The sequence below is a fragment of the Lissotriton helveticus genome, chromosome 9 (genome assembly GCF_964261635.1).
Source record: "Lissotriton helveticus chromosome 9, aLisHel1.1, whole genome shotgun sequence".
NCBI lineage: Eukaryota > Metazoa > Chordata > Amphibia > Caudata > Salamandridae > Lissotriton > Lissotriton helveticus.
The window spans coordinates 328,150,960-328,176,840 of NC_136070.1; the positions used below are offsets into that span (position 1 = coordinate 328,150,960).

The 25,881-nt window shown below is 45.5% G+C and overlaps 1 protein-coding gene across 4 annotated transcripts in view; it reads right to left on the reverse strand.

Moving 5' to 3' along the window:
- The window catches only part of EML5 (EMAP like 5), a 1,317,369-nt gene that overhangs the window by 164,575 nt on the left and 1,126,913 nt on the right, over nt 1-25,881 (reverse strand). For 2 of the 4 annotated variants that reach the window (XR_013600929.1, XM_078660020.1), the window contains exons 34-37: nt 17,340-17,497; nt 16,005-16,119; nt 15,393-15,581; nt 7,483-7,655 (exon numbers count right to left, since the gene is read on the reverse strand). Coding sequence is in view for 3 of the 4 variants with exons in the window: in XM_078660020.1 (XP_078516146.1) it covers nt 7,483-7,655; nt 15,393-15,581; nt 16,005-16,119; nt 17,340-17,497 (635 nt within the window). In the remaining variant the exon portion in view is untranslated. Of the gene's footprint in view, nt 1-7,482; nt 7,656-15,392; nt 15,582-16,004; nt 16,120-17,339; nt 17,498-25,881 lie in introns of those variants that run through there. The other 2 variants (XM_078660022.1, XM_078660021.1) reach the window with 2 other exon arrangements.

Consider the following 25,881-nt stretch of genomic DNA (forward strand, 5'->3'; position numbering starts at 1 on the left):
GGTGGTATCCAGTACAACCCTATGAACTGGAGTCTTCAGGAGGGCCACAGTTGAGATTTGGACTCGATGAGCGAAAAGTCTAGGCCAAAGAGCAGAGACACTGTCAGCCACAGATGGCACAACGCCAATTTAGGCAAGCCTTGAGGAGTCAGTCGTCCCAAGTACAGGAAGACGGGTATACCCAATCATCTGAGATGGACCGCAACCACTGCCATCATCTTTGTTTAGAATCGACGTGTTGATGTGAAGCCAAAGGGTAGTATTGCATAGAACCTGCCACAAACTGCAAGTACTTCCGATGAAATCGCAGGATAGGGATGAGGAAGTATGCATCCTGCAGATCCAGGGAAACTATCTAGTCTCCGAGTACCAGCAGCAGTAGAACTTGAGCTAGAATCATCATCTTAAACTTTTTCTTTTTGAGAAAAAAGTTCAGGGTCATGAAATCCAGAATTGAGCTCGGACGCCGTCCTTCTTGGGCACCAGTACATAATGGGCATAACCATGGCCCCTTTTTGGCATCTGGTACTTACTCCACTGTTCCTTAGAGGAGGAGAGCTGACTTCTCTTGCAGAGTGGCCATATGGTCGGCAGGTGGAAGGGGGGGGATGAGGGGGGGAACCTGAAGGAGGGGGAGAGTGTAGTCCAAATCGACAATTTGAAGGACTAACTGGTCTGAATTGATTGCATTCCAGGCTAGAAAAAAATGGTACACCCTGTCCTCCCACAGGCTCTTTGGGTTTTGGGGGAAGTAAACTGGGAATTTTTTCCTTGGGGCACGAGGGAGGAGGAAGAATAATAGGAGGGTTGCAGGGTGGACTCATGATGTTCCCATCTAGCGAGAAAATGTTATTTTGCTGTTAGAATGGCAGCAGGTACTGGCGGGGACAAAAGGAGGATCCTTGTCTTAATCCTCGAAAGTTGAAGGGGCTGGAAGATGAAGGTCCAATGATCTAACAGTCGCTATGCAGGCCTTAAGCCTCTCCAGCGCAGTCTGCCTTGTCCCCAGTCAGACACGTTCAATGTGAGATCCATTAGATTAGCCTCGACCTATGAAGAGAGATCTGATTTACTGTGACAAGCATTTCACCGTACTGAGACCGATGTGCCCATTGCCCTAGCGACTGAGTCAACTGTGTCCAGTCCAGATTTTATAATATGCTGGGAAGCATTCTGCCCATCGACAGTGATCTCCTGGAAGTGCTCTTTTATATCAGGAGGGACAGCGGAAGAATCATATGGACTATATCCACAAAAAATGGTTATAGCAAGCTAGAGGCAGTTGACATTGAGGGATTTCAAGGCCATGCTCCCTGCTGAAAAATATTTCTTCCCCCATGCCTCAATGTGTTTGGACTCTGTCAGACGGAACTGTAGGGAAAGGACCCCAAGATTGGGTTCCCGAACAGGAAGCTTGGATGACCAAGCTCTCAGGAGAAGGGTGTGTGACAAAAAGGCAGGATCGCCAGGGGCTGAACAATAATGGTGGACAACTAGCCTGTTGACTTCCAGGACCATTGGTGGTTTCTCCTATGCTGCCAGAACAGGATCCAGCAGGGCCTCATTGAAGGGGAAACGTGGTTCGGAGGCGGTTGATAAAGGTAGGAGAACCTATGTACTGACGTTTTGGTTTAGCTTCAGTGGTTGGCAACTGTAGATCCAGCCCCACTGCAGCCTTCAACATAACCTTTTACAAGGAGGCAACCTCCAGCATTGGTGGTGCAGTAGGGAAGTCTATAGCTAGCTTAGGTGATGTAGTCAACCCACTGGCTGAAGACAAACCTTGGAATCCCAGGGGATCTTGATCCAGGTCACCTTTAGGAAAGTACTCCACTGGATCAGAGACTGTACCAAAAATCTCACAGAGACCTGTTCTTCCAGTAACTTTTGGACCTCTCTACGAGAGTAAACCTGAGGCTTGACATCAGGTTGTGGTGGCGCCATATCTGGGGTCTGAGGAGGCGGCGGTGGAGAAGGCAATGGTGAAGACAGGATCGGCGCCATCTACGGCACTGGATACGGACTGCAGGGTCTACACAATATGCCGCTGACATCTGCTCAGATGGACTGGCGCTGAATGGCGCTGGTTGAAAGGGCATGAGCAGTGTTAGGCGCCGTGCCTCCACTGGGCCCTTGGGTGCGATGGATAGCATTGAGACTTTCGTGAAGATCTCATACATGACGTAGAGAAGCACTGCCGGGTCTGCACCTGGCTCTGGAAACTCAGGAAGAGCCGGGGCCAATGTTGGTGGCTCGGGAGAAGACAGCACAAATACTGTCAGATGAGGAGGTAGAGATCTATCCGGAGCTTTGTTCATGGGGGAGCAGGGCTGCACACAGTATCCTTTATAGGGAAACGGACTAACTCCAGTTTCGAGGACAAAGCTCCTGTTGGAGACGGAGAGCGATGGCATGACTTTATCCTGCATGCTTATTCTCCTTTCTCCTGTGTTTTCTCTTCTCCTTTCGGGAGCATGTCAAAGGAGAACTGGAACAAAAAACGGGTTACTTACCTGTACACTATGGTTCTCCAGTATTATCTTTCATAGATTCACATGCTTTTATCTTCCCCATCGTCATGGTGGGAGTCTCACGGTAACATAATGACTATAGCAGTATCATAGAGTAAAACACTGCATAGAAAGTCCCATAGGGGACCATTATATTTGGTTGCCAAACTACCTAATTATTTGGACCAGTACATCACTACTAGCATCTAAAATAAACTTTGTCAAGGAGGCACTTGAAGGCTGATAGGACAGCCAAATATCCATGTAAGAGTTGGTACTGCTAAACCTTGCACAGCAAGTGATAAATGCAGAACATCTGAAATTTGAGACTGAAATGGATTTATGCTTCTTGCACCTTTAAACTATCTTGTTCCAAAGAGCCACATAAATGGATCTTCTTGAGGTTTTTCTGGCACCCAAGATGACGTCTGCAACTTAAGATGGCAGGTAAATGGACTCCAGCTGTCACTATTTAATCTCCACTTGTAAAGATGCAGAGGTTAGGAATTGCAGTGGAAGTCCTGACCTTCTTATTGAACAGGCATTTGTCCTCAAGAGATATGTTCACAATAGTGGGTTGAACATTGTCAGAAAATGTAGGTCCCATTGAGGTCATTTTTTTAGACTCTCAGTATGGTAGGGCCGTGGTAAAGGCATTCATATACAAGGCTTGTATCACCAAACATTCTCTGGTGAAGGGTGTGACAACAAGGTCTCTGGGTCATACAAAGTAGGCCTGTGCCATCTGGCTATTTGTTTGTAGAATTCTGGGCCCAAAAAGGGGTTTACCAATCAGCCAGAACAAATTCAATAAAACCCCATTAAAGGAAAGCCACTTGGAGGATTCAAGCTCACTTTAAAGCCTATGAGGAGCGAGCTGAAAGTGACTGAGGATGGAATCGTAGGTCGCAGTGATTGATCAGGGGACAGCATCTTGGAGGTCATCCTTGTCTTCTCTGGTGTTAGATTCAGAAAAGGGGGTGGTGATGAACAGTGTCTGAATTAAGCAGACCACTCTTACCCAGTCCAAAGATCAGGGCTTGATCCATCACCGTTATTTAGCTCACTGCCCCATCCCAGCTCAGAACCTGGCTATATGCAAATTAGTCTGTCCCTGGCCCAGTGCATCATGGGAACAGGGCAGACCAAACTACCAAGCCAATTCTTCACCAGAAAGGAGACAAGCTTCTGGGGACCGGTTTCTGTCATTTCAGGCGTCGTCGGCCCGGCTTGCTTGAATCCTGATGGAGCAGTGAGCGAGGGACTCATGTCTGAGTATACCCTTCCACGCTTATGGTGGACAAATTGATTCAGAAAAGGGGGTGGTGATGAACAGAGTGTCTGAATTAAGCAGAGCAGAGTGGTCTGCTTAATTCAGGCACTCTGTTCATCACCACCCCCCTTTTCTGAATCATTCTCTGGTGTTAGGGCATGATCCTGGGGAGGCACAAAAAAGGAGGCTGGTAGGGTCTGAGTCACCAAATTCGCCAAACCTGCAGGAGCACCCTCACCCTTGGTGAATGACCTAGAGGGTATCAGAGCTGCCCTGAACAAATGCATCATGGCTGGCTGCAAGGTTTTGATATGCCTGGGGTTGAACAATGGAGTTGAAAATTAAGACATCACCTTTTTTCCATCAGGATTTTAAGCAATTAAAAGGATAAGTATGGTGTTGGGAAATGTCATCGTTACTCTGAACTACCTGATGAGGGGTACCATTTCCTTGAGAAACAAAAGAACTTCCCCTTCCTTTGGCACGGTTTTGTTTTTTTGTAGGAAGCTCATTTAGGAGATCATTCCCTGTTGTGAGAATGAAGAAACATTTTCTTATCTATACCTGCAGTTCTCCAGTGTTGGTATCCTTGGTAGATTCATAAGTTTGAATCAACTCCGCCGCCAACCTAGAAGTTCTGTGGTAGTCATAGAAAGTAATGAAGTGGTCACATTAGTAGCTCATTCATATCAATTCCAAAGACACAAACTATAATCAGTCAGACCAAAGCTCAATGAATACCACTCCTGCCAGAGGCCACTGTGCCTCACATTTCTACCTTCTCGTGTGTGAAGGGAGTACCCTGAGCTCTGCTCAGTATTCTGCAGATGAGTTAGCTTTTCTACTTCCACCTCTTCGGTAATTATGGGAAGAAATATCCTACTCCTGGGGATCTTAAATCCTGACTGACCAGATTGTGTCTAATTCTTCTAAAATAATGCCTCTTCAGACCACCTGGAACCTGTGGGAAAAGAGACTGTACACGGAAGATCCTCACAAGGACTGCATTTTTTCTTCAAATCCTGACCACATGGCAAAGGACTGTAATATCGATCATATTTTTTCACATAAATCCTTAAGACAGGAAGGGTAGGCCTTTGCAATAGTTTCAGAGTCAAATGGTAAGCATATTCCATTCTCTGGTGAAAAATCTGAATGTTTCTCTAAAACATCTGCAGAAGCCCTAATAAGGATTAATTCTCATTAAGAACACTCTCCAAAGGCATCAACTTCTAAGGAACCTATGAAGAACATTTTCAAGAAAACTGCAAGGGAATCGGTCTGGCTTCTGAGGTGGTGGTTTTGACCAAGAAAATCTCTGCAAAATCTTTGACAAACCTACCTGTGAACGAGCGACACAATAGAAGAAAATACCTGTGGAACTGGTTCCAAGACCCAAATTGTCAGCATCAATACCACTGATGGAACCAGTGCCATTGACAAACTACAGTTTGGGCTTTTTCAAATTATGTGAACAGGGTACTAATGTGACCATGTTTAAAGATTTCCAAGGTAAGTTGAATATTGCACTGCTCTCTATGACTAAAGTACGACTCCCAGTTTCACAACAGGGATGATTCAAACATGTAAATCTGTAAAAAATCCAATGCTGGACAAGCAGATACTTAAAGCTTTGGCATGTCCCAGTGGGCTTTGGCCAAAGTAGTTTGACCTCCTCATCCCTAAGACCTTTTGATGCATTATGGAAAAGGATTCACAGGCCGGGGGATCATGACTGGATCCAAGACTCCTCAGGCGTATGCCATGTAAAATCAACAATTGCATCTTCTTGAAGCATCTGTGACAGTGTTTATACCCTGAAATTGTAGAAGGAAACATCTGACCTAGCTGCTGTTAAAAGCTGAGTAAGTTCCTGGGTAAAAACACATAGAGCGCACTGGGCCATGTAGATGAAGTGTGAGAAAACACCATTTGAGGTGTCTTAACCCCTCCGGTGTTCATGAAGGTTCCCGGCCGCCATGAGTCACGGTGGGCATGTGCGCCTGACTGCCGGGAGCCGTCATGACCACGCCCACGATCGGAATGTTCAGCACCAGCGCGGAATCCCAGCCGCAGCCAAGGTATTACACAGAAGGTAAAGAAATTAAGTTGAAAAGGTGGATTTCCTTGCAGTATGCTGGAAAAATAGTAAACATTTTGTTACTGAGTCTGGTAGCCATGGCGATGAGAACACCAGTGCAGTATAGACATCTATTGCCTAAAATGGAGACACCCTAAGTTAAGTACTTCCTTCAGAGGAGGGTTATGAATTATGGTTGTAAGGGAGGAGGTGAGCTTTCTTACAAAAGTCTGCAGAGATTGTACAGACAATGTGAATGGAGTGGATGCCGACAGTGCTGTTGCTAAGGAAGGATGAGGAAGTCTAAATGGATGAAAATCCTTATCAGGGATAAATATCAAGTACTCTAACAATTCTCTACTTTTGGTTAAATGGTCACCCTTAGAAGGGAGTGTTCTGCAATATCCATGAATGTTCACTAAATGCATAATCAATAGTCTGCTGCAGTGTTAAAGATCAATTGCACAAGACAGCTTTTAGCGGTCAGTTATCAGATGGTTGAAAGGAGATTTATAAATACCTTATATATGTTATAATTGAAAAACACTGCAAACATTGTTTTTTCAGATTGATCTTGAAGAGATCTGTTTTTGTGTGTGTCTACTATGCATAAATGTAACATATTCAGGCTTACTGATTGAATTTACTGAATCAGAAAATAGATGTTCGTAATACGAAATCCACATACCCTTAGATATGTGTCCTGATTCTAGGGTGTAAACGATTGATTTATACAGGTTAGAGTGTGTTGATGGAAAATGGTTTTCGGCGAGTGTATCTTTAGAAAATAAGGGCTGCGATCTGAGGCACAGATATGACTTGCTAATGCTTAATAACATGGTTTTAGTTTTGGATCTTTGTAAATATTTTAACATGACTTTTGGTGTACCATAGATTCACTTTTGTCTTGTCATACATGGCACAATGATAAAGATGAGGGTGCCCTTCCTGTAACAGTTTGTAGTTACTTTAAGGCTCCCTCATCTTTTTCTAAGGAAGGAACTTCAGTGCTCATGTTCGTCTTGATCTAGCAATAAGTACTGACTCTGAATACTTTCTAATGTACCACTGATCTGGTAAGTTGGCTAGTTACCTATTCTTTATGCTTGGGAGCAGTTTGTGATTATACCACTGATGTGGATGTAACCAGCAGAAAGCTAGAGCCCATTTAGCATAGTGTTCATATACTGCATGCGACATGAATGATAACCATTGTATTGGTCACTTGCCTATTCCTTGTGATCTGCACTTAGATGATGATGGTTGTAGTATGTTTCACTCACGTAGCTCAGTACATGTGATCTAGACTCAGACAAAGATTGTAGCATATCTCGCATGCCTATCTCATGTGATATGGACTCAGACAAAGATTGTAGCATATCCCACATGCCAGTCCGATATACCATCTGATCTAGACTCAAATGATAATTGTAGTAGCCCTCACTCACATATACAGTATGAATTGGACTCAGATGATGATTACAGTGTGGCTCAATCACTAATCTGTGTGTGATCTGGATTTAGATGAGAAGAGTGTGGATATGACTGTATAAGGAGAATCCTCTGTGAAGAGGAATGTTTATTCTAAATAAATTACTTCGCTCAGGCTTGTCACTCACCTGATATCATGAATAGCTGCCCTGCGGTCACGTTTCTTCCCCCATATTTTTAGAGAAGTCACCATCAGGATAATGAATTCCCCATTTTTCATACCAATTGCCACCATGTCCCCTTCAGGGCTGTAGCACACTGTCCGGGCAGCATGACCTAAATTGACTTTGTTAACCATCTTCTGTGAAAAAATATAAGAGAAAAAGGGTACAAGTCATTAATTTGATAACAGTCCTTTAGAACCTCCTGAGTTAAACACACTCTATATAGTCTCCCTCGAGTGACACACAATATTTGTAAGTTTGACTGTCACAAATATGCAAGTTTCTTTTACCTGTTTGTAAGCATCACATTCTGTTTAACCAAAGATAAAGTGTTTTGTTAAAATGTAACATTTTTGATTCATTTAAACAAAAGGGGTTTCAAATTCAACATGATGTAGAATCATATTTTCAAGGTTTCTTAGATGAGATAAATGAAAATGAGCAAATACTTACCTATGGTAACTTTCCTTCTGGTGGATACTCTACAAACTGCAGCCTTTTCACCTCAGATGCCAGATTGGATGCGGAAACCTTTCATTAATTGTTTCTGTGTGCCAAAAGGTAGTGCTATCGAACTCAACAAAATCCTCGCCATGTTTCTAAAAGTGTGGACGGAGAGCCAAATATAGATGTCACTCCTGCATGCTGACATCCATTTACCATAAAGGATTCAACACCCTTAGGCTCAGATCGTAGCAGATTGAGAACTTTTACTGCATGCAAAATCTGACAAGGGACCTTCTTAAGACATAGAAGTCTACTCCACAGAATGGGAAGCAGGGCGACTGGTCTGTGGTTAGAGTATCCACCAGAAAAAGTGAATTTGAAGGTAAGTAACTTATTCTTCAGATGGGTACTTCTTAAATGCAGATTCCTCACCATTTTAATACGCAACATCACAGTACATTTCAAAAGGTGTGGGGCGGTTGGTAGGGGGCGGTCTGAGGAGTGGACTTCATATGAAGAACACCTGCAGGACCAGGTCCAGCAGATTTTGCAAATCAAGACAGTAATGCCTAGTGGAGGTGTTGACGGGCGCCCATGTAGCTGCCTGCCAGATGACCAGGACTGGCACAGCCATGACTAACGCTGTAGTGGCTGATTTAGCTCAGTTGATCGCGAATGAAGGACCTCAGATAAAGCTCTTTCACAGTAAAGACATAAAACTCTTATGAAGACATCAATCCATCAGGGCGTGGTGAGTTTCTGAACTGCCTGCCTCTGCCCTGTACCAGAAATCCCCACAGTGTTGGCTATCCACGCTGTGCACCTTAGTTCAATAGATGCAAAAGGTGAAGCCTCTCCTCCTCATCAAAGGGATCTCGGCAAGAAAGAAAGCGGAGAGCTTCATAGGCTGTTTCACATGGAAGGGCAAAACCACATTTGGCAGAAAGGACACCCTGGTCCACAGCACCAACTTACATGTAAAAAAGGTGCTATTTGTTGGTTGCACTGACAATGCCTGCAGTTCACTGACACAGAAGTAATCGCAATGAAGGAGAGAATCATAAAGGTCGGAACTCTCAATGAACAGCTGTGCACAGGCTTGAAAGGCATGCACATTAATAAAAAAAAAGTTACAATCCCAATGAGGTACAACTAAAGGTAAAGGAGGAAGCATATGTAAGCCCTATCAAAAAAAGCATACCTAATGATAACACACTGTGGGGGCTGATCAGGAAAACGTACCAAAGCACAGAGGGCTGACAAATAACCTATAACAGTGTCCAAGGCAAGGTCTTGCTCAACCAAGGACAGGACAGGTAGAGGTATATCAGTAAGTTTAGCCTGCATCAGATAGACCCAACAAATCTTGCACTAGGCCACAAACATCCAAAGTAGATTGACTTCTTAGGTGAATAGCACGCCACCAAGATGACATCCACCACCTCTACTGCTAAGTCAAATCCACTCAATTTGTTCCACTCAATATCCACACCGGGAGGTGTAGGTTGTGGAGATTCAGAAGAGGAACCTTGAAGTGGTGCTTTGACAGCAAGTCCAACCGCAGAGGTAGACCGAACACAGGGCAAATGCTCAGACTCAGTATTTTGGAGTACCAAACTATCTGAGCCCAGTCCAAGATTATCAGGATGACCTGAGCTGGGTCTCTCCTGACCTTCTTCAGAATTCTCTCAGGGAAGAAGCAACAGAGGTGGTACCACACAGAGGAGACCAAAATGCATAATGTATTTCCCAGGGAGCGTTGCGGCAGAAGCTCTAGAATGCAAAAGGCTTGATAATGGATGTTCTCAGTGTTAGCGAACAGATCTACCCAAGCCACCCCCCTTCTGACATAGATTGGGGTCTAGATGCCCCTCGTGGTTTACTAAATGTGGTTTGCTGACTTTGTCCGTCGTGGTGTTCATTCTCCTAGATTGTTGACAATCAGCAATCTTCCCCTGAAGGTCCAGCCAGAGTTGCAGTCTTCTTGGCACAGCACCCTCGACCACACACCACCCTGCTTGTTGCAGTACCACATGACAGTCATATTGTCCATCAGAACTTGCACAGAGCTGCACTTGATGGAAGATACAAAGGTCTTTAAAGCTAGTTGGATAGCATCCAAAGAAGACTAGCGGTTTCGGATTTCCAACTTGTCTTGATGGCCCTCCCAGTCCAGAGTCAATGCATCTATCACCACTGTGAGCTCTGGATGGGCTAGGGAGAATAGCATGCTGCACATTAGATAGGCATTCTTCACCTACCATTCAAAGTCTCGGGTCGCCTTATCTGACACATGACTGTTGCCCCAGTCCTGAGCCCACGGTAGGTGGAGGATTAGCTGTAGAGTCCCCATGTGCCATTCACTGTACAGTCCCCTTGTGCCAATGGGCATGAGGCAGCAGAAGGATAGATGACGCCCTGAGGCCAGGAACCATCTCAATCGTGTGGGCTGGAGCCCACAACTGAGCCTGAAACATCAGGATGACATCTTGAATGTCCCTGACTTGCTGCCGGGGCACAAAGTCTTTGAATGCCACTGTGTCTAGAGCTTTCTGGTGTCCACTGGTCACCACTGCTGTCATACCCAATGTATTGCCAAATAAGAAACATTTTTTTAAAGCAGCATTCTTTTAGGGAAATGGCCTATTAAAATTTTTTTCCAATTATGGAATTCAAATGGAGGGCCACCATCTCTGCACTGGTAGCCAATCACAAGTGGTCAGACATAGTGACATGCCTAATTCGTATTTATTGGGCAGGTCGTTCTGTGACCTCCTAGATATGGACTTTTTGTGATGCAACCCTTTTAGTATGTAGGTTAGATTGTAAAATGACAGGCAGGTGCGCCACCAGCACCCACTATTTGAAAAGTGCCTATTCGTACATCTGGCCCCTTACGCTTTCTGAAGTCAATTGACATGTGTCACGACCCCACCTGCACCCTCTGTGGAGTGGGTCTAGTGCGCAGGGCCCAGGTTTCATTACCCTTGTGGTGTTTAATGGCTGGCTATGATACCATGACTGATATTCCACAGAGCCCTAGGTTCCATTGCACTTAAGTCTCTGGCAAGCCTCCCCCAGAACACATTAACCAATAGTGTACCCCGCACCCGCTCTTACAAGGGCCTTGGTATGGTTTTCCATTCTACACAGATACATCAGTAAACTAAGCCACAATGGCCAAAGTAAAGAAAATGGGGTGGCAGCAGTGGAGTGGGTCAAGTATGCACTACAATTGTACACAACAGATCTGGAAAGGAAGGTTAAGCAAGAACAACAAAATCTACTAGACAAAGAAGAAGAAGACACGTGCTCGATTATTAACACAAAAGAGATAATCATCCTGATAAAGAAAATGAGGTCAGATGGTGCACCGGGCCCCAATGGACTGCCAGCGGCAGTATTCAAAGTGGCATACAGATTCTGGGCAGATCAGCTAACCCCTCTCTTCAAGCATGCCTTTGAAACGGCCTCCATTCCATCATCGCGGAAAGGTTCAATTCTATTTCCCATATACAAAAAAGAGGCCGCACAAAAACTGAAAATTATCCGCTAATGGCCCTGTTAGATATCGAGGCAAAAGCATATGCCAGAGTGTTGCTGAAGGAACTGGAAAGCTGGGCAGAAGAGAACAACATCCTTCCTTTTTTCCAAACAGGATTCAGACCACAATGTTCCACAGTAGACAACATCATAGCACTGGGATACCTGTCCCGACGGGCAATCCAGCCCGCTCAACCTCCTTTGTTTTGCTGTTTTGTAGATTATAGTACAGCATTCGACCGGGTAGACCGTGGCACACTATGGAGATAACTTACCAACTGGGGTATACCCCAAAAGCTGCTAAAGGCAATAAGATCTCTATATGAAGGAACCTGGGTAAGGATCAAGACTAGTCAAACGTCACTGACCAACAAGGTCCACACCAACAGCGGCCTTAAACAAAGGTGCGTTCTTGCACCTCTCCTTTTCAACATCTGTACATCCGACCTGGGTCAAGCACTGGAGGGGGCAAACTTAGTCATCCCGAAGATGGGGAACGTGAGGCTGCAAATTCTTCAATATGCCGTCGATCTTGTAATTTTGGATCATACCAGGATTGGCTTGCAGAAAGCCTTAGATGTGCTATACAGCTTCAATCAAAAGAACAACCTACTGGTAAACCAGGACAAGACCAAAATCCTCATCTTTGGAAAGTACCATCGAAAACAGACAGCTCAATGGCGCCTAGGGGATCAGCAAATTAGATCTTGCAAAAATTACAACTACTTGGGTCTCAGGCTCACGGAAGGGGCAAAATCAACTGCTCATTTGAAATATCTAAGACATAAAGGTGCTGGGATCATTTGCAGCTTGAGAAATCTCAATTGAAAATTACATAGCCCATTCACGGAACCCATCCTGAAAGTTCTAAAAGCAAAAACAGTGCCCTCAATTAATTACGGCCACCTAACCTTTCCCGGCGCCTTTGACAATTTCTACATGAGCTTTCAATCTTCCATATACAAGAAGGTGCTGGCAATCCCACGACAGGCCAGGAGAGCCAGAGTAAGGCTGGAGCTGGGGCTTTCTCGCCCAGACATCTCTTGCCTGGGGGATACAATAAAATACTACATCAGCACTTTGAGAGCTCCAGCAACAACCTTGAAAGCTCAAATTAAATCAATCTTTGAAGAAAATGGTTCACCATGGCAAGCACAATTGACAGGAGCTATTCAATTGCTAGAAATAGAAGAGCAAAACCTGGTCAATATTAATATTTCAATTGCCGCATGGAAAAAAGCAGTGAACAGACAGGTGAAGCACATTTCATTCGCGAGAGACCTGGAAAGTCTGCATCACCATCCAAATCTTTCCACACTGGATGCCTCTTACAAAGTGGGAAAAGCACAGCCTTATTTTGAGCAAGCACTACCAGTTCAAGTTCGAAAAAAGATCACTTATATGAGGCTCTTGGCATTACCCATTGTGGAGTTCAATCAAAGTTGGGCCCATGCGGACAAATTAGTAGCATGCAGACTTTGTGATTACCATCAGGAATCCTGGTATCATTTGCTGTGTTGCTGCCCAAAGCTAGCCAGTGAGAGGCATCGCTTGGTCATCCCAATCTGTAGAGCTCAGGGCCTCAAGCGATGCAGCGAAATTTCGGACTTGTGCTTTTCGTCCACAGAAAGTCAAATAGCAGCACGGCTGGGGAAATTTACAGACTTAATCCGTGCAGGACTGACCGCAAATGCGGAGCCGCAGAAATAAATCTGTCAGACTGGAAGCAGGGGAAGAGGTGGACAAAGCTCTGTCTTAAAAATGAACGCTCTTTGTTCTAAAACAGTATTACTAGAACATGATACTGTAACGAATGTTTTAGGTCAAATTAGACTGTGGCAATAATCAGGGGTTTTAACCTATTTGGTTTTTAGATAATTATTTTAGAATGTTAGCATATTGTAATGATTTTAATTAATCGAACAATAAAAGCTTTTTCAACTTTCAACTACACATTTGGGTGAAAGAGATGAATTAGTTTCCTGGTTAATTGGTTCCATCCGTCCGGTTGCACCTGCCCTTCCTAAAATGCCAAACCATTGTACTAACACGTGTTCCCTGCAGGGGTTGTTGAGAACCTTCCAGTTAACCTCGTGCTTCACGTTAGCCAGCTACAAACATTGGTGTTCCGAATGGTGCCTTGACCTCACTCCCTGCTTGGACACGACTCACCCGTTCCACTCACCTGTAGAATCAGCCAGAATTGAGAAGCTGAACCGGTGGTTCCCGTGGTCCCAGCTTCGTTAACGTCTCCGTCATCTCTGCTTCCAGCACTGCAACCCTGTTCCCCTGCGTCTCCCTGTGTCAAGGCCTCGAGATCTTCTTCGAACTTCTGACTAACAGGAAGACAGGGCTAATTACTTGATAACAGGTTAGTGAGATATCAGCACCTTCAAGACTTTAGACATTATCTCCAGGCCATCCCAGTGATTTCTTCAATTACTTCAGGTGTTTTCATGCTCCAGGACATTTCTTGCGAACTTGGTACTTCAACTATAATAGTGCAAGAAATAAATACGCCTGTGTTTCTCTGATGAACAGTTGTGGCAAGACAAAGCATATAAGAGTGCTAGATATCTATGTACAAGTTTAATACAGAGATCTGTATTTCAAGTTGATACTTGGGAGTGCAAGAAACTCCAATCTGTGTTTCGTTTTGATCCTTGGGTGTGCCAACAATTCCAATCTGTATTTCGAGTTGATTCTAGGAAGTGCCAGAAACTCCAGTCTGTTAATTTGGCTATTCTGCTTTCATGCCGTGTTTCTGAATGAAGCCTGTAAGTGTACGTTAATGAAGTCAAAGTATGGTTATTGTATAATGAGGTTTGTTTTTCACTGATGGTAACTACCTCCTCTTGTTATTTCCAATGTATTGCATCTTCACACAACCCGAGGTCCTGGTACAGTGCATATCCACCTCACAAACACCGAAAGTCTTAAGAGTGCCAAATCCTGTTACGCAGTGCTGCACAGCCACTGAGCAGATCCAATACCGCATGTCTCTTCTTATTTGATCTCAACCTCCCTTGCCACCTGGGGCAGTGCATGATTGAGGAGTCTGGTCCTTTCATCTAGCAGAGCCCGGAGAAGGGTAGAAGGTCTGGCATCTGCTCCAGTATCTTGTCCGCGGCTGGTACCAGGTGAGTGCACAACAGCTTGTTTACAATGTATAAAGTGTACCATGCAAAATATGCTGCAAAAGCTGTACGTAATCCATCACTTCTGTGTAAAAAGGTTTAATGAAATCACTGGCGTTCATGACAGTTTGATGAAGAGAAAAATATATATATATATCTTCCATGTGCTGAGAGCTAACTCCAACATGTCAGGAAGGTAGTTTTGCTTTTCAATATCAGCCACCCTCTTTTGGCGTTTCTGAAAAAAACAAAAAATGATGTTGGGGCACATGCCGGCATTCCAAAATTTCACCAAAAGTGAAATGTCGGACTAGCCAACATTGCAATTTCCCAATGCCCCTACAATGTCAGTAGAAGCATGTTTGGTGAATATTCCCTGCGTGTTCAGGCAGGATGTCCTCTGCAAGGCAGGTGGAGGCGGGAGTCTGCCGGCCATCCTGCCAAGTCTAAATGACACCCTTAGTGTTAACAATAACAAAGGCAGCATATTTCTATTCCCTCCAACCCAAGGCTATGTAAACTGTATTTGTTGTAGCCTATAACAGCCTACAGACCGCAGAGAATGATTCACATCTCTTGAATGCAAAGTGCTTGGTGCGACCTGCTTAGCACAAAGTGCCATATGTATGAACACATTTTCCCATAGACACAGAATGGGTAAAACCCTTTGATACATCTGGCCCAAAGTCAGCTAAAAATGTTTGTTCAATGTCAAATCAGAAGACAAAAATTCATGTTAAGGCCTACCTTGTCGGCTATGTCCCAAAGCCGTACTGTCCCGTCCTCAGCAGCAGACAGGAAGAAATCCCTGGAAGGATGCGTGGCTAGGCCCCAGACAGGTCCATCCATGTGACCATTAATTAGGATGTTACAGGCAGCATTCTTCTCACCAACCTCAATTATTTCAGCATTCCGAGTCCCAACAAGGATTTTCCCCTAAAACAATAACATGCATTTCTCCTTGAAATATTAATATATAATGACAATAGGACGGAAGATGAAAGAGGGCAAGGAAGGTAAATGAGCAGAATGAGGAGCGTGCTATACATAGTCCAAGGCTCCAAGAAAATGTTCATCTGCAGGTCTTAAACAATAGCTTTCTTTTTATTCTTGAACAATGTGTCTTTAGCAAGGCGCATCGGCCTACCGCTCTCCTTCATGCTTGTCTTTCCATTTCCAAAATAACAGTTGTTCCTGTGGTTTGCTTCCTATTCCTCTAAACTGAGTCTTGAAGTAATGTCAAGTTCTCATGTGCATGCCAAGACAGAAATGAACCTCATTCTTGACTATGGGCACACTAGAATAATCTTCTACCTCCAAGCGCAAACATGTATAATCAGCACTTTCTTTGTGCCTTACCTTTCCTCTGCAAACTGAGCGCACACAATCAGTGGTCTGGCCAGTCTCAAGACGGAAGGCTCGACACCTCTTCAACTCCTGGTCCCATAGCTTCACCGCACCTCCTTCCTTCGACCTGACAAAACAGAAGCCAAAATTGACTGGCATCACATATGGATAACGCTGCAATGTCATACCTTAACCAGTCAGATTTTTGTAGCAACATCTGGCCTGGTGTTGGCAAACATTTCAGCTGGTGCACAGCACAGCACAGTGCAGCAATTCTGCATTTAGCTCTCCTTTTCTACTAGACTCCTATGGGTACATCTTTTGTTACCATTAGGGATAATCAGGAGCTTTTGAGAGAAGCACTCTAATTAGCTCAGTCTGCCATAGAACTAATTCTCAAGATGTACTATCAATCTCTAATCAGTGATATTAGGCTACCATTAGGGCCATAACACGGTCCCAGAGCTCAAGCAGTATCCAATCCCCCAACCCAACCTAGGGACCCACCGCCTCACGAGGCCTTCATTCAGAAGTCACTCCATAGCTCCAGGAACTGCAGCAGATTAGAACTTCACTGCCCTTATATACTAAGAACCCTAGACATGGCTGCATCAGGCTTAGACCCTGCTGCTTTTTTAACCATAGGCCACAGAATTTGGCGGCACACATAAACCCAGCTGCCATTTTAACCAAGGCCCCAGTCATTCTGAGCAGACATAAACCGAGTTTTCATAACCAAGGACCCCAGACTTTTTCAGCAGGCGTGAACCCAATTGTCATTATACCCAACTGTCCCAGATATTCCACTGCTGGCATGAACCCTACTGGCATTCTATCCAAGGACCCCAGACATTTTTATCAGACCTGAACCCCACTGTCAAGTTAACTAAGGTCCCCATGCATCCTCAAAAGGCGTGAACCCCACTGTTGGGGGTTTGACATGCTTTTTGCTGAACAGGTACACCATGAGAGGCAAGATTCTCTGGAAGCCCTTGTGATGTTTTGCAGGACCCTGTAATTTGTTTTAATAATAAGACGGTTTGCTACTGTGACTCATTTCAGGTCTTCAAGGTGCACCTTTCACTGATTCAGATCACATTTTATCTGGAAGGCAGAAGATATATTTTCGCGGTTCTTGTCCAGAATACGGATTCCTTCAAATCTCCCCTCCTTTATCTCATAGTAGTACCTGCCCATTTACCATACTGCAAGATTCAACTTACATTTTTAGCCCGACACCCTCACAAACGTTTGAAAATAGAAAAAACACTTTCACTGCTGCTTGCAATGTGTGCACCACTGAACAATCCCCATTAGAAGTAACTGCCCCAACACTGATAAACTTACGGTCTTTCCTTCCCCCCTGTGACGATAAGGCCGTCCCTCAGAGTGGTGTACATTGTAAACACGGGCCCATTGTGGGCTTTGGCCACAATCCGCGACAAGATGTGGTCTTTCCAAACACACACGTCTCCACTGATGGTACCGGTAAACGTCAGATTATTCTGCAAAGAGAAGATAAAGTACACCATGTATTTCAGAGCAGGGAATGGCAAACCAGATCAGAGCTGGGCAGGTTTCATAGGCAGGTGGGACTTTTCCTAAGTAACTGGAGTCTTTAAATTCCTAGTAGGGCTGTGTCAGAATTATTTACATGACAGGCTCACATTGTATGTGACAGATCCCTATAAAGGCAATGTTCTGTTTTCCCACAGAACACGAACACGGACAAAACAGTTACTTACAATCATGGCTACTACCGTGCGGGCCTGGCCAGAAGCACCATGAAACCTCAAGACCTGTGCTTGTGAAACAAGCACCACGGAAAACGTTGTCCACTGCTTATTTCTCTTTACACTCCTTATCACGTTAAGAAATGTTTCTCCTCCATGCGATCAGTCAAACATGCAAGAGCCCACATGAACAATCCAGTTATTATTATATAGCGTCGTAATTGTATTTATATAGCGCTTACTACCCCTGATGAGGCATTGAAGCGCTTTAAGCCAAAGTAGTATGCTACTCCAAAACTCAAAAGTAGATTAGTGGTGGTTTAGTAGAGGGCAATATAAATAGTTATTGACCCGATGGTTGCCTAATTTGTAGACAGGATGTGTCTGCAGAGGATAGGTGATATTAAAACAAAAAGTGGGTTGCCAGAGTGCAGCTATCCATACAATGGAACAGCCCTATTATATTTTAGAAAACCACACAAGTATTTTATCTTAAAAGTAAAATCGGTAATTCTTTGTTCAAATTTGAATTGTTTGTAGAAACTAAAGACAAACTTTTTGACTTGTAATCACTATCTGTGGTGTTAATTGTAATATCACGGTTTGAATTTAGATGTAAGCTCTATGAGGTTCATGTAAATTTGGGGTTTCAATTGTAATATGAAATTACAATTCGAGAATGTGAATGTGAGATTTTGGGTGCAAGGGCTTTGATTCGCAAAATCACATGCTTTATGACCACAAAATAAGCAGTTTGCACTGTACTTTATGACAACAAAATAAGGAGTTTGGAATGACCTAAAGGTACTTCGCAAGTTAGAAAAGCGTTTTCTACATGCTAAGAGTTGGGAGCATGAAAGGGGCACCCCCCTCTTTTTGTCAGTAGGAGGGCCATGCATTAATGGTTTGCCTTGGCAATAAAAACAAGTTGCTTACCTTCTAAGACTCCCCACCTTCTGAAGTCCTCCATCATCCCCTCTCCCGCCACCCCGCCCCTTCCTCACCCACTGTCTCCACCCCCATCAGGCCAGACTGGACCCAAAGAATACGTTTTTTTCAGTTAATAAAAACAGTGTCTAACAACATCTAAAGACAACAAATTGCGAGAACGTTAAAAAAAGAATTAATTATGCAGCGGGAGTTTAGTAATTAGTCCAAATAAAAGCATTAGACAAAAACTAGTTTGAATGCCCAGCCTATATTATCTTGCCAGCGAAAGTGTCGTGTGCATAAGTACTAAAGTTTGACCCTGTGAAATATTAACAGACTATCAGAACAGGTGATTAGTGTAGATGTACATTCTTGCACAGATTTTTGCTTTTACTTTGGTGGGTTGCATTAATATAACAAGCATTTGCAATGCAATCTGTCTCGCCTTTGGGTCTTATAAGTATTTAGCCATGCAGCACATTGTCTGCAGGTGGGGGCCAGTAGCGGTTTCACCGGGATGTGGGGAAGGGAAACGGTGCTGTAAAATTGCCATGATATTTTTTTAATAGCCAAATAAAGAAAAGAGGAGGGGCATGGTGATGAAGTTGTTTTGACATAGAAGACAGACTAATAAAGATTTTGAGCTATGTAAGTCTTACCATTTTACATTGCAGAAGTTTCACCATGCATTATAGAAATGTACAGACATACCGCTATTAGTGAATAAACATTTCAAGGCTCGGCTTGAGCACAGGATCTAAGATGAGAACCAGACCATTGCCTCGGCTCTCCCTATTTATTTGTTGGCTTGCTCAGCTGTAAACGCACTGCATTTCTTATGAATTACAGCCTCGAGGAATTGGCTAACACAGGCTACACAACATCTAAACTAAATACATTAAAATACATTACCCTTCCCGTGCCCCCTCATACGCACATAAAATATAAAGTCTACATGGGGGCATACTAACAAACTGGAAGCATCGGTTAAAGCAAGTGAGCACATTTGTAGATTTTCAGCTGCTACATCATTCAAGCCACGACTAAGGAGAGCCGACTGTAGTGTAGCGGTCTAGTCGTCACGCATCAGCGTGATGACGCGGACCGTGGCGGCCATTTTGGATCACGGAATTCAGCACGGGAGGAGAACATGGAGCAGATGTGTCTCCCGGAGCTCTCCCAGAAATAAATAGTTTAAACCACTACACCAGCGTCCTTGTGATCTGTGGGGGGCAGGCACATCATTACAGTGGCGACGAGGACGGGATCGGCCGAGAAAAAAACGAACGGGAAAAAACAAGCACAAGCCAAGGCAAGAGCCACATCAGCCACCGAGAGCTGAACATAGCACCCCACCACCGAGGGGGCAACAGGGCAGAACACAGGGAGAGCGCGGCAGGGGACAGTGCAACAGGCGAAGGAGTGGTAAGGCCAGGAGCGCATCCTCGAGCAGCCTGCGGGTAGTGGGCGAGGAAAGAAGAGGACTGTGCCCACCGTGAGTACAAGCGCCTAGGCGTTGTGGGGGACGATCGGGGAGTGTCCTACCCCAAGCAGCATAGCCCACACCCTGCACGACTGAGCCCACGCACAGGGGGGCCCTGGCGGAACACGCGTTGCCGCGTAAAGAGGGCACGACCAGTCCTCAGCAGGACCGCGAACACCCGAGCAGGTCGGGTGCACCGGGCAGCCCCAGGGGAGTAGAAGAGCAACCACAGAGATGGGCAGAAATGTGTGCCCAAGCGTCATCGCTAACGACACCGATCCCGTTCCTTCCCAGGCCGGGGGTCCCCGTAATGAAGTGGGAGGACTGGAGGGAATACTTTATGAATTACCTGGAGGCTTTGGAAGAGGAGAGTGGGGAGGAATACCCAAGCAAGAGAAGGAGGATACTGCTCCACAACCTGGGCCCAGAAGGCATACAGGTGTTCCAGAAACTAATCCCGACGCCACGACAAGCGGGTGATGATGACGTATTTCGCTATGCAATTGAGGATTTGAACAGTCACTACAGACCAGCGGTGTGCACTTCCATTGACAGATTCAATTTTCAACAAAGGAAACAAGAGGTTGGAGAGTCCGTCGACGAGTATGTCGCAGATTTGAAGAAGCTAGCAATCACTTGTAAGTTTGGCACCATGCAGGATGAGTTCATCAAAGATCAGATAGTCAAGCACACGACCAATGCGGCTGCCCAGGACAAATTGTGGGCGAATGGAGAAGCCACCCTGAAGGAAGTCATCGCGATGGTAAAGAAAGCAAAATTGTCAAAAAGGAGTGCGGAAGCGGCAAAAAGGGACGCCACAGCAAGGCCTATGGTCAACAGGATCACGGTCAAGGAACCTCCCGAGAGGGGCAAGGCAGCATCAGCGGAAGGAAAAACGCAGACCAGAGGGACACCCCGGGCGGAGCAAGGTAGAAGCCAATCCAAAGAGAACAGGAAGGAGTGCTATCGCTGCGGCAGCTCATCCCATGCTGCATATGACAAACGCTGCCCAGCCTTCCGTGCCAAATGCATGCTCTGCGGAATAGTGGGACACTATGAGAAGGTATGTCACCGGAAGAAAAAGAGGCCGACTGTCAAGTACATAGTCCAGGAGTCAAAGGGTGAAGAAGAGGATGAAGAGGAAAAAGAGGACAGTGTGCTGTGTATCGAAGAGTACATCCTAGGCATTGACTGCAACCGCCCCAAGAAACCGCAGTGTGACTTGGTGATAGGGGGAGTGCCGATCAAGATGGTGGCGGATTCAGGGTCCCCGTACACCATCATACAAAGGAAAGTGTGGGATGAAAGCTTCGAATGCAAACTAGGACCACAGCTGGAACGTCCGGATATCCGGCCGCTTACCTGCACCGGGGAACCGATCCCCATGGTGGGATTTCGAAGATTGAAGTTCGAGTTCAAGGAGAGAAGTGCAGAGTGCAAACTGTACGTTGCGTAGAAGGATCCCTCGGTGCTAGGGTGGATGGACCAGGGTGACCTGGCCATACAGTTGAATCCGGGAGGTGCCACTCAAGTCTTGATGACCGGTCCTGAACTACAACCTAAATTTACAAAATTAAAGGAAGAATTCCCCACAGTGTTTGGCGGCAAAGTCGGGAAACTGACTAAATTCACACACAAGATCGATCTCAAGAGTGATGCGAAACCGGTATCCCACAAAGTGAGAAATATACCGATGGCCAGACACGGTGCAGCAAGAGTTGCAAAGGCTAGAGGAAAATGAAATCATAGAACCGATAAGCTGTGCGGAATGGTTGGCACCCCTAGTGGTGGTAAGGAAACCCAACGGCAAGGTCCGTTTATGTGTGGACTTGAGGGAACTCAATAAGAACATTGTAGTGGAGAAATTCCCTCTGCCCAGGATAGATAAGATGCTGACAAGGACCAAGGGAATAAGATGGTTTTCCACAATTGACCTTACCCCAGCCTACCATCAGATAGCCCTGCACCACACCAGTCGGAGACTCACATCGTTCATAACTCCATTCGGATGTTACCAATTCCGCAGGATGCCCTTTGGGCTAGCATCTGCTGCCGCAGTATTCCAAAAGCTGATGCACAGATTGTTCAAAAACATGGAAGGAATACAATACTTCCAGGACAATATCCTGGTGATTGGCAAGGATCAAGAAGATCACGACAAGAAGCTGGAAGAAGTGTTGCGGATCCTAGAACGGCACAGACTCACGGCGGAATGGGAGAAGTGCCGGTTTGGAATGCGTCGGTTACCTACCTGGGCCATGAGATTAGCAATCAAGGGATCACGCCCAAGAAAGCAAACGTTAGAGCCATATGTGAGGCGCTGCCACCGAAGAGTAAGGAAGAAGTGAGGTCCTTCCTTGGGATGGCAGAGTACTACAGTAAGTTCATTCAACACTTCGCAACCAAGACACACCACTTGCGACAACTTATTCGAGACAAGACAACGTACGTATGGATGGAGGAGGCTCAAGAAGCGTTCAGGAGAATTAAAGAAGACATCAGCAAAGCCACCCCCTTGCAAGGATTTGACCAACAGGAAGAATCCATACTGACCACGGACGCCAGTGAGCGGGGCCTGGGAGCCCTCCTCATGCAGAAAAGGAGAAATGGGGAGACGGTCACCATCAGTTTTGCGTCCAGGGCACTGTCAACCACTGAACAGAAATACAGTGTAATAGAAAAGGAAAGGTTGGCAGCTGTATGGGCCATGGGCAAGTTCAGACAATTCATCTGGGGAACCAGATTCAGACTCAAGACAGACCACAAACACCTAATCAAAGTACTACCATCCAGTGGGCATGAGAATGCCACCCCGCGCATAGCCAAAATGACCTTGAAACTGTTGGATTACCGGTATGATGTGGAGTACATTCCGGGAGCAAGGAACAAAGTGGTGGACTATCTTAGTCGAGCTTCCGCCATGGAAGAGGCCCCATCACAAGCGGAAGACGAAGAAGACAGCGTTGCATTCATGGAGGACCATGAAAAAGCAATAAGCGAACAGGAATGGGTGAAAGCGTACGAGGAAGACCAAGACATTGAAGGAGTGAAACAATGCATACTCCGGGGGAGGCCCGAGAAAAGACACATGAGACAGGAATGGAGGAAATTCTTCGAAGTGAGGGAAGAGTTGTCCATAGGGGATCGGGGAATATTCTTATTCCGAGGTGAAAAAGTGGTTCCTCCGGACTCCTTGACACCGCGATTGATGGCCATTCTTCATGAAGGACACCTTGGCATCGTGAAAACAAAACTGAGAGCGAAAGTGATGTATTGGTGGCCAGCGATGGATAGTATGATCGAGAGATATGTCAGGGAGTGTGAGCAATGCCAAAAAGCGGACAAATCACAAACATTGATGCGTCCATCGTTGGGAAAATTTGACACCCTTGCAAACCCATGGGAGGAGTTGTCCATTGAAATTTTGGGCCCGGTGCTGGACGCTCAAGGAGTACAAAAGTACGTAGTAGTGCTAATTGATAGGTATTCGAAATGGCCCGAAATAGAGATCCAGGAAGATATGGACACGGAAAGAGTGCTAAAGTTCCTCACGGCTACTTTCATCAGCGAAGGCATCCCGCGTTCCATTTTGAGTGACAACGGCCCTCAGTTTATCTCAGAGAAATGGAACATTAAGATAAAACACACCTCCATTTATCACCCAGCTGGCAATGGGTTGGCGGAGAGGTTCAATTGTGTTATAATGGCTCCATTCAAGCCGCTATAGGCGTGGGGAAAGACTGGGAAAAGAAGGTGAAAAGTACCCTATGGGCATACAGAATCACCCCGACATGCACAGGATACAGTCCCTTCCAAATACTGAGAGGTCGTGACCCGTTCACGAAAGACAACCTAGCATGGAAAGAACGCACGGTCATGAGTGAATGGTCACCAGCAGTGGTCCATCGCAACTTGGAAAGGGCCCAGAAGATATACTCGGAGCATTACAACATGAGGAGGAATGTGAAGGAAACAAAATTGGAAAGAGGGGAATGGATCAAAGTCAAATTGGCCCAATTGAAAAGAAAAGGAGACAGCAAATTTAGCGAGCCCTTACAAGTGAAGGAGGTGTATGACCGGGCTGCGCTCCAGAGTGATGGAAAAACATGGTCCCAAGACAGGATGGCAAAATGTAATAAGATACTGCAGTGGGCCAGAGAAGAATCGCAACATAAAGGAAGCCCGAACCGACAGGAGGTCAGCATACCATCACCAGAAGAAGAAGAGAATCCAAGAATGAGAGGAAATGAAGAAGAGATGGATGGAGAGAATGACCTGGGAAACGTGGATCACCAGAACAGCTCAGACCAGTGGTGAGCAGAGAAACCCCCCTGGCAGCCGGTAGAAGGGTGACATCTGCAGGAGAAGAGAGTCCAGGTGGTCCGCAGTCTACACCGGTGAGGCACACCCGGTTGGGGAGAATGGTGGTAAGACCAGCAAGGTACAGAGAGTATGATATGAGCGGTGGCGAACAGCTGAAGGGCTGATAGACATTGAGACTTTGCCAAATCTGTGTTCAAGAATAAAAGGGAGGAGATATGTAGTGTAGCGGTCTAGTCGTCACGCAGTAGACACGGACCGCGGCGGCCATTTTGGATCACGGAATTCAGCGCGGGAGGAGAACATGGAGCAGACGTGTCTCCCGGCGCTCTCCCAGAAATAAATAGTTTAAACCACTACACCAGCGTCCTTGTGATCTGTGGGGGGCAGGCACATCATTACACCGACAAGCCCCCGAAAGGCGTTGCTTCGAGCCCCGTGAAAAGCTGGATTCCCCTTCTCCTATGCCACATCTGAACGCCGCTCACGGTATTTCACAGTAACATGGAAACCGTGTGGTTGCGGCGGTCGGCTTTGCCGGTATGCCACCCTTGCCATTTACACACTTGGGCTTGTGCCCTTAGTCTCAGAGAGTCGCATGTTGTTGGTGAAATGGGGTTGTGGTTCCTGGGAGTGGGGGGTGCGGCTGCTGTAACCGGTGATGCGGCGGAGGCATCTCCCGAGGTGAGATTGATGTGGCTTCAGCTTCCGGGATCTAAGCTACTGCCAAGGTGGAGGTTGGCGGTCCGGCCAGGGCAGTACAGATGCAACTATGCAGTTCCGCCATTTTAGGCTCCTATGATTTATTGTACTGTGTGGGAGGAATATGTTGTAGTGATGGGCTGTACAGTTCACCCATGAGACATGTCGGCTGGACAGTGCGATGTCTGTAGGGGCACCAGAAGTGCAAGAGGCTTGTAATTAAGCAAGCCCCTTAGTTTGTTCCTGTTGTGAGTTAGCACCTTTGAAAAACAAGCATTGGAAATGCAATAGGGCTTGCATTTGCTTGAGTTAGAGCTTCTGGCGCTGTAAATGAAGCACTTTTATTGGTGTGTAGCAGCTTATTAATGCCACTTTGAAAATATGTTCACAATGGTTTGGTGACCTATAGAAAAACTTAAAATTAAAACTGCAGCTAGAAAGTGGGAACAGTAGGAAGGACCTTGTAAAAGATTTGGGATTCTACTATGTACAAAAAATTTATATTAGCAAACAAGGCATAAATGGCCAAGAAATAACTGTGTTTTTGACGGTATGTCTGACCAGCAAGCAGCAATGCTTTACTAAATTACACTGCTTCTCTCTTCCACTTTGATGGAAAGGAGAAAGAAAGATCTTGGTGTTCGGAAAGTATTCCATTTTTAAAATAATACTATCTATGACGGGTGCTGAAAAGATGTTATTTCTTTATTTTTTTATTTTA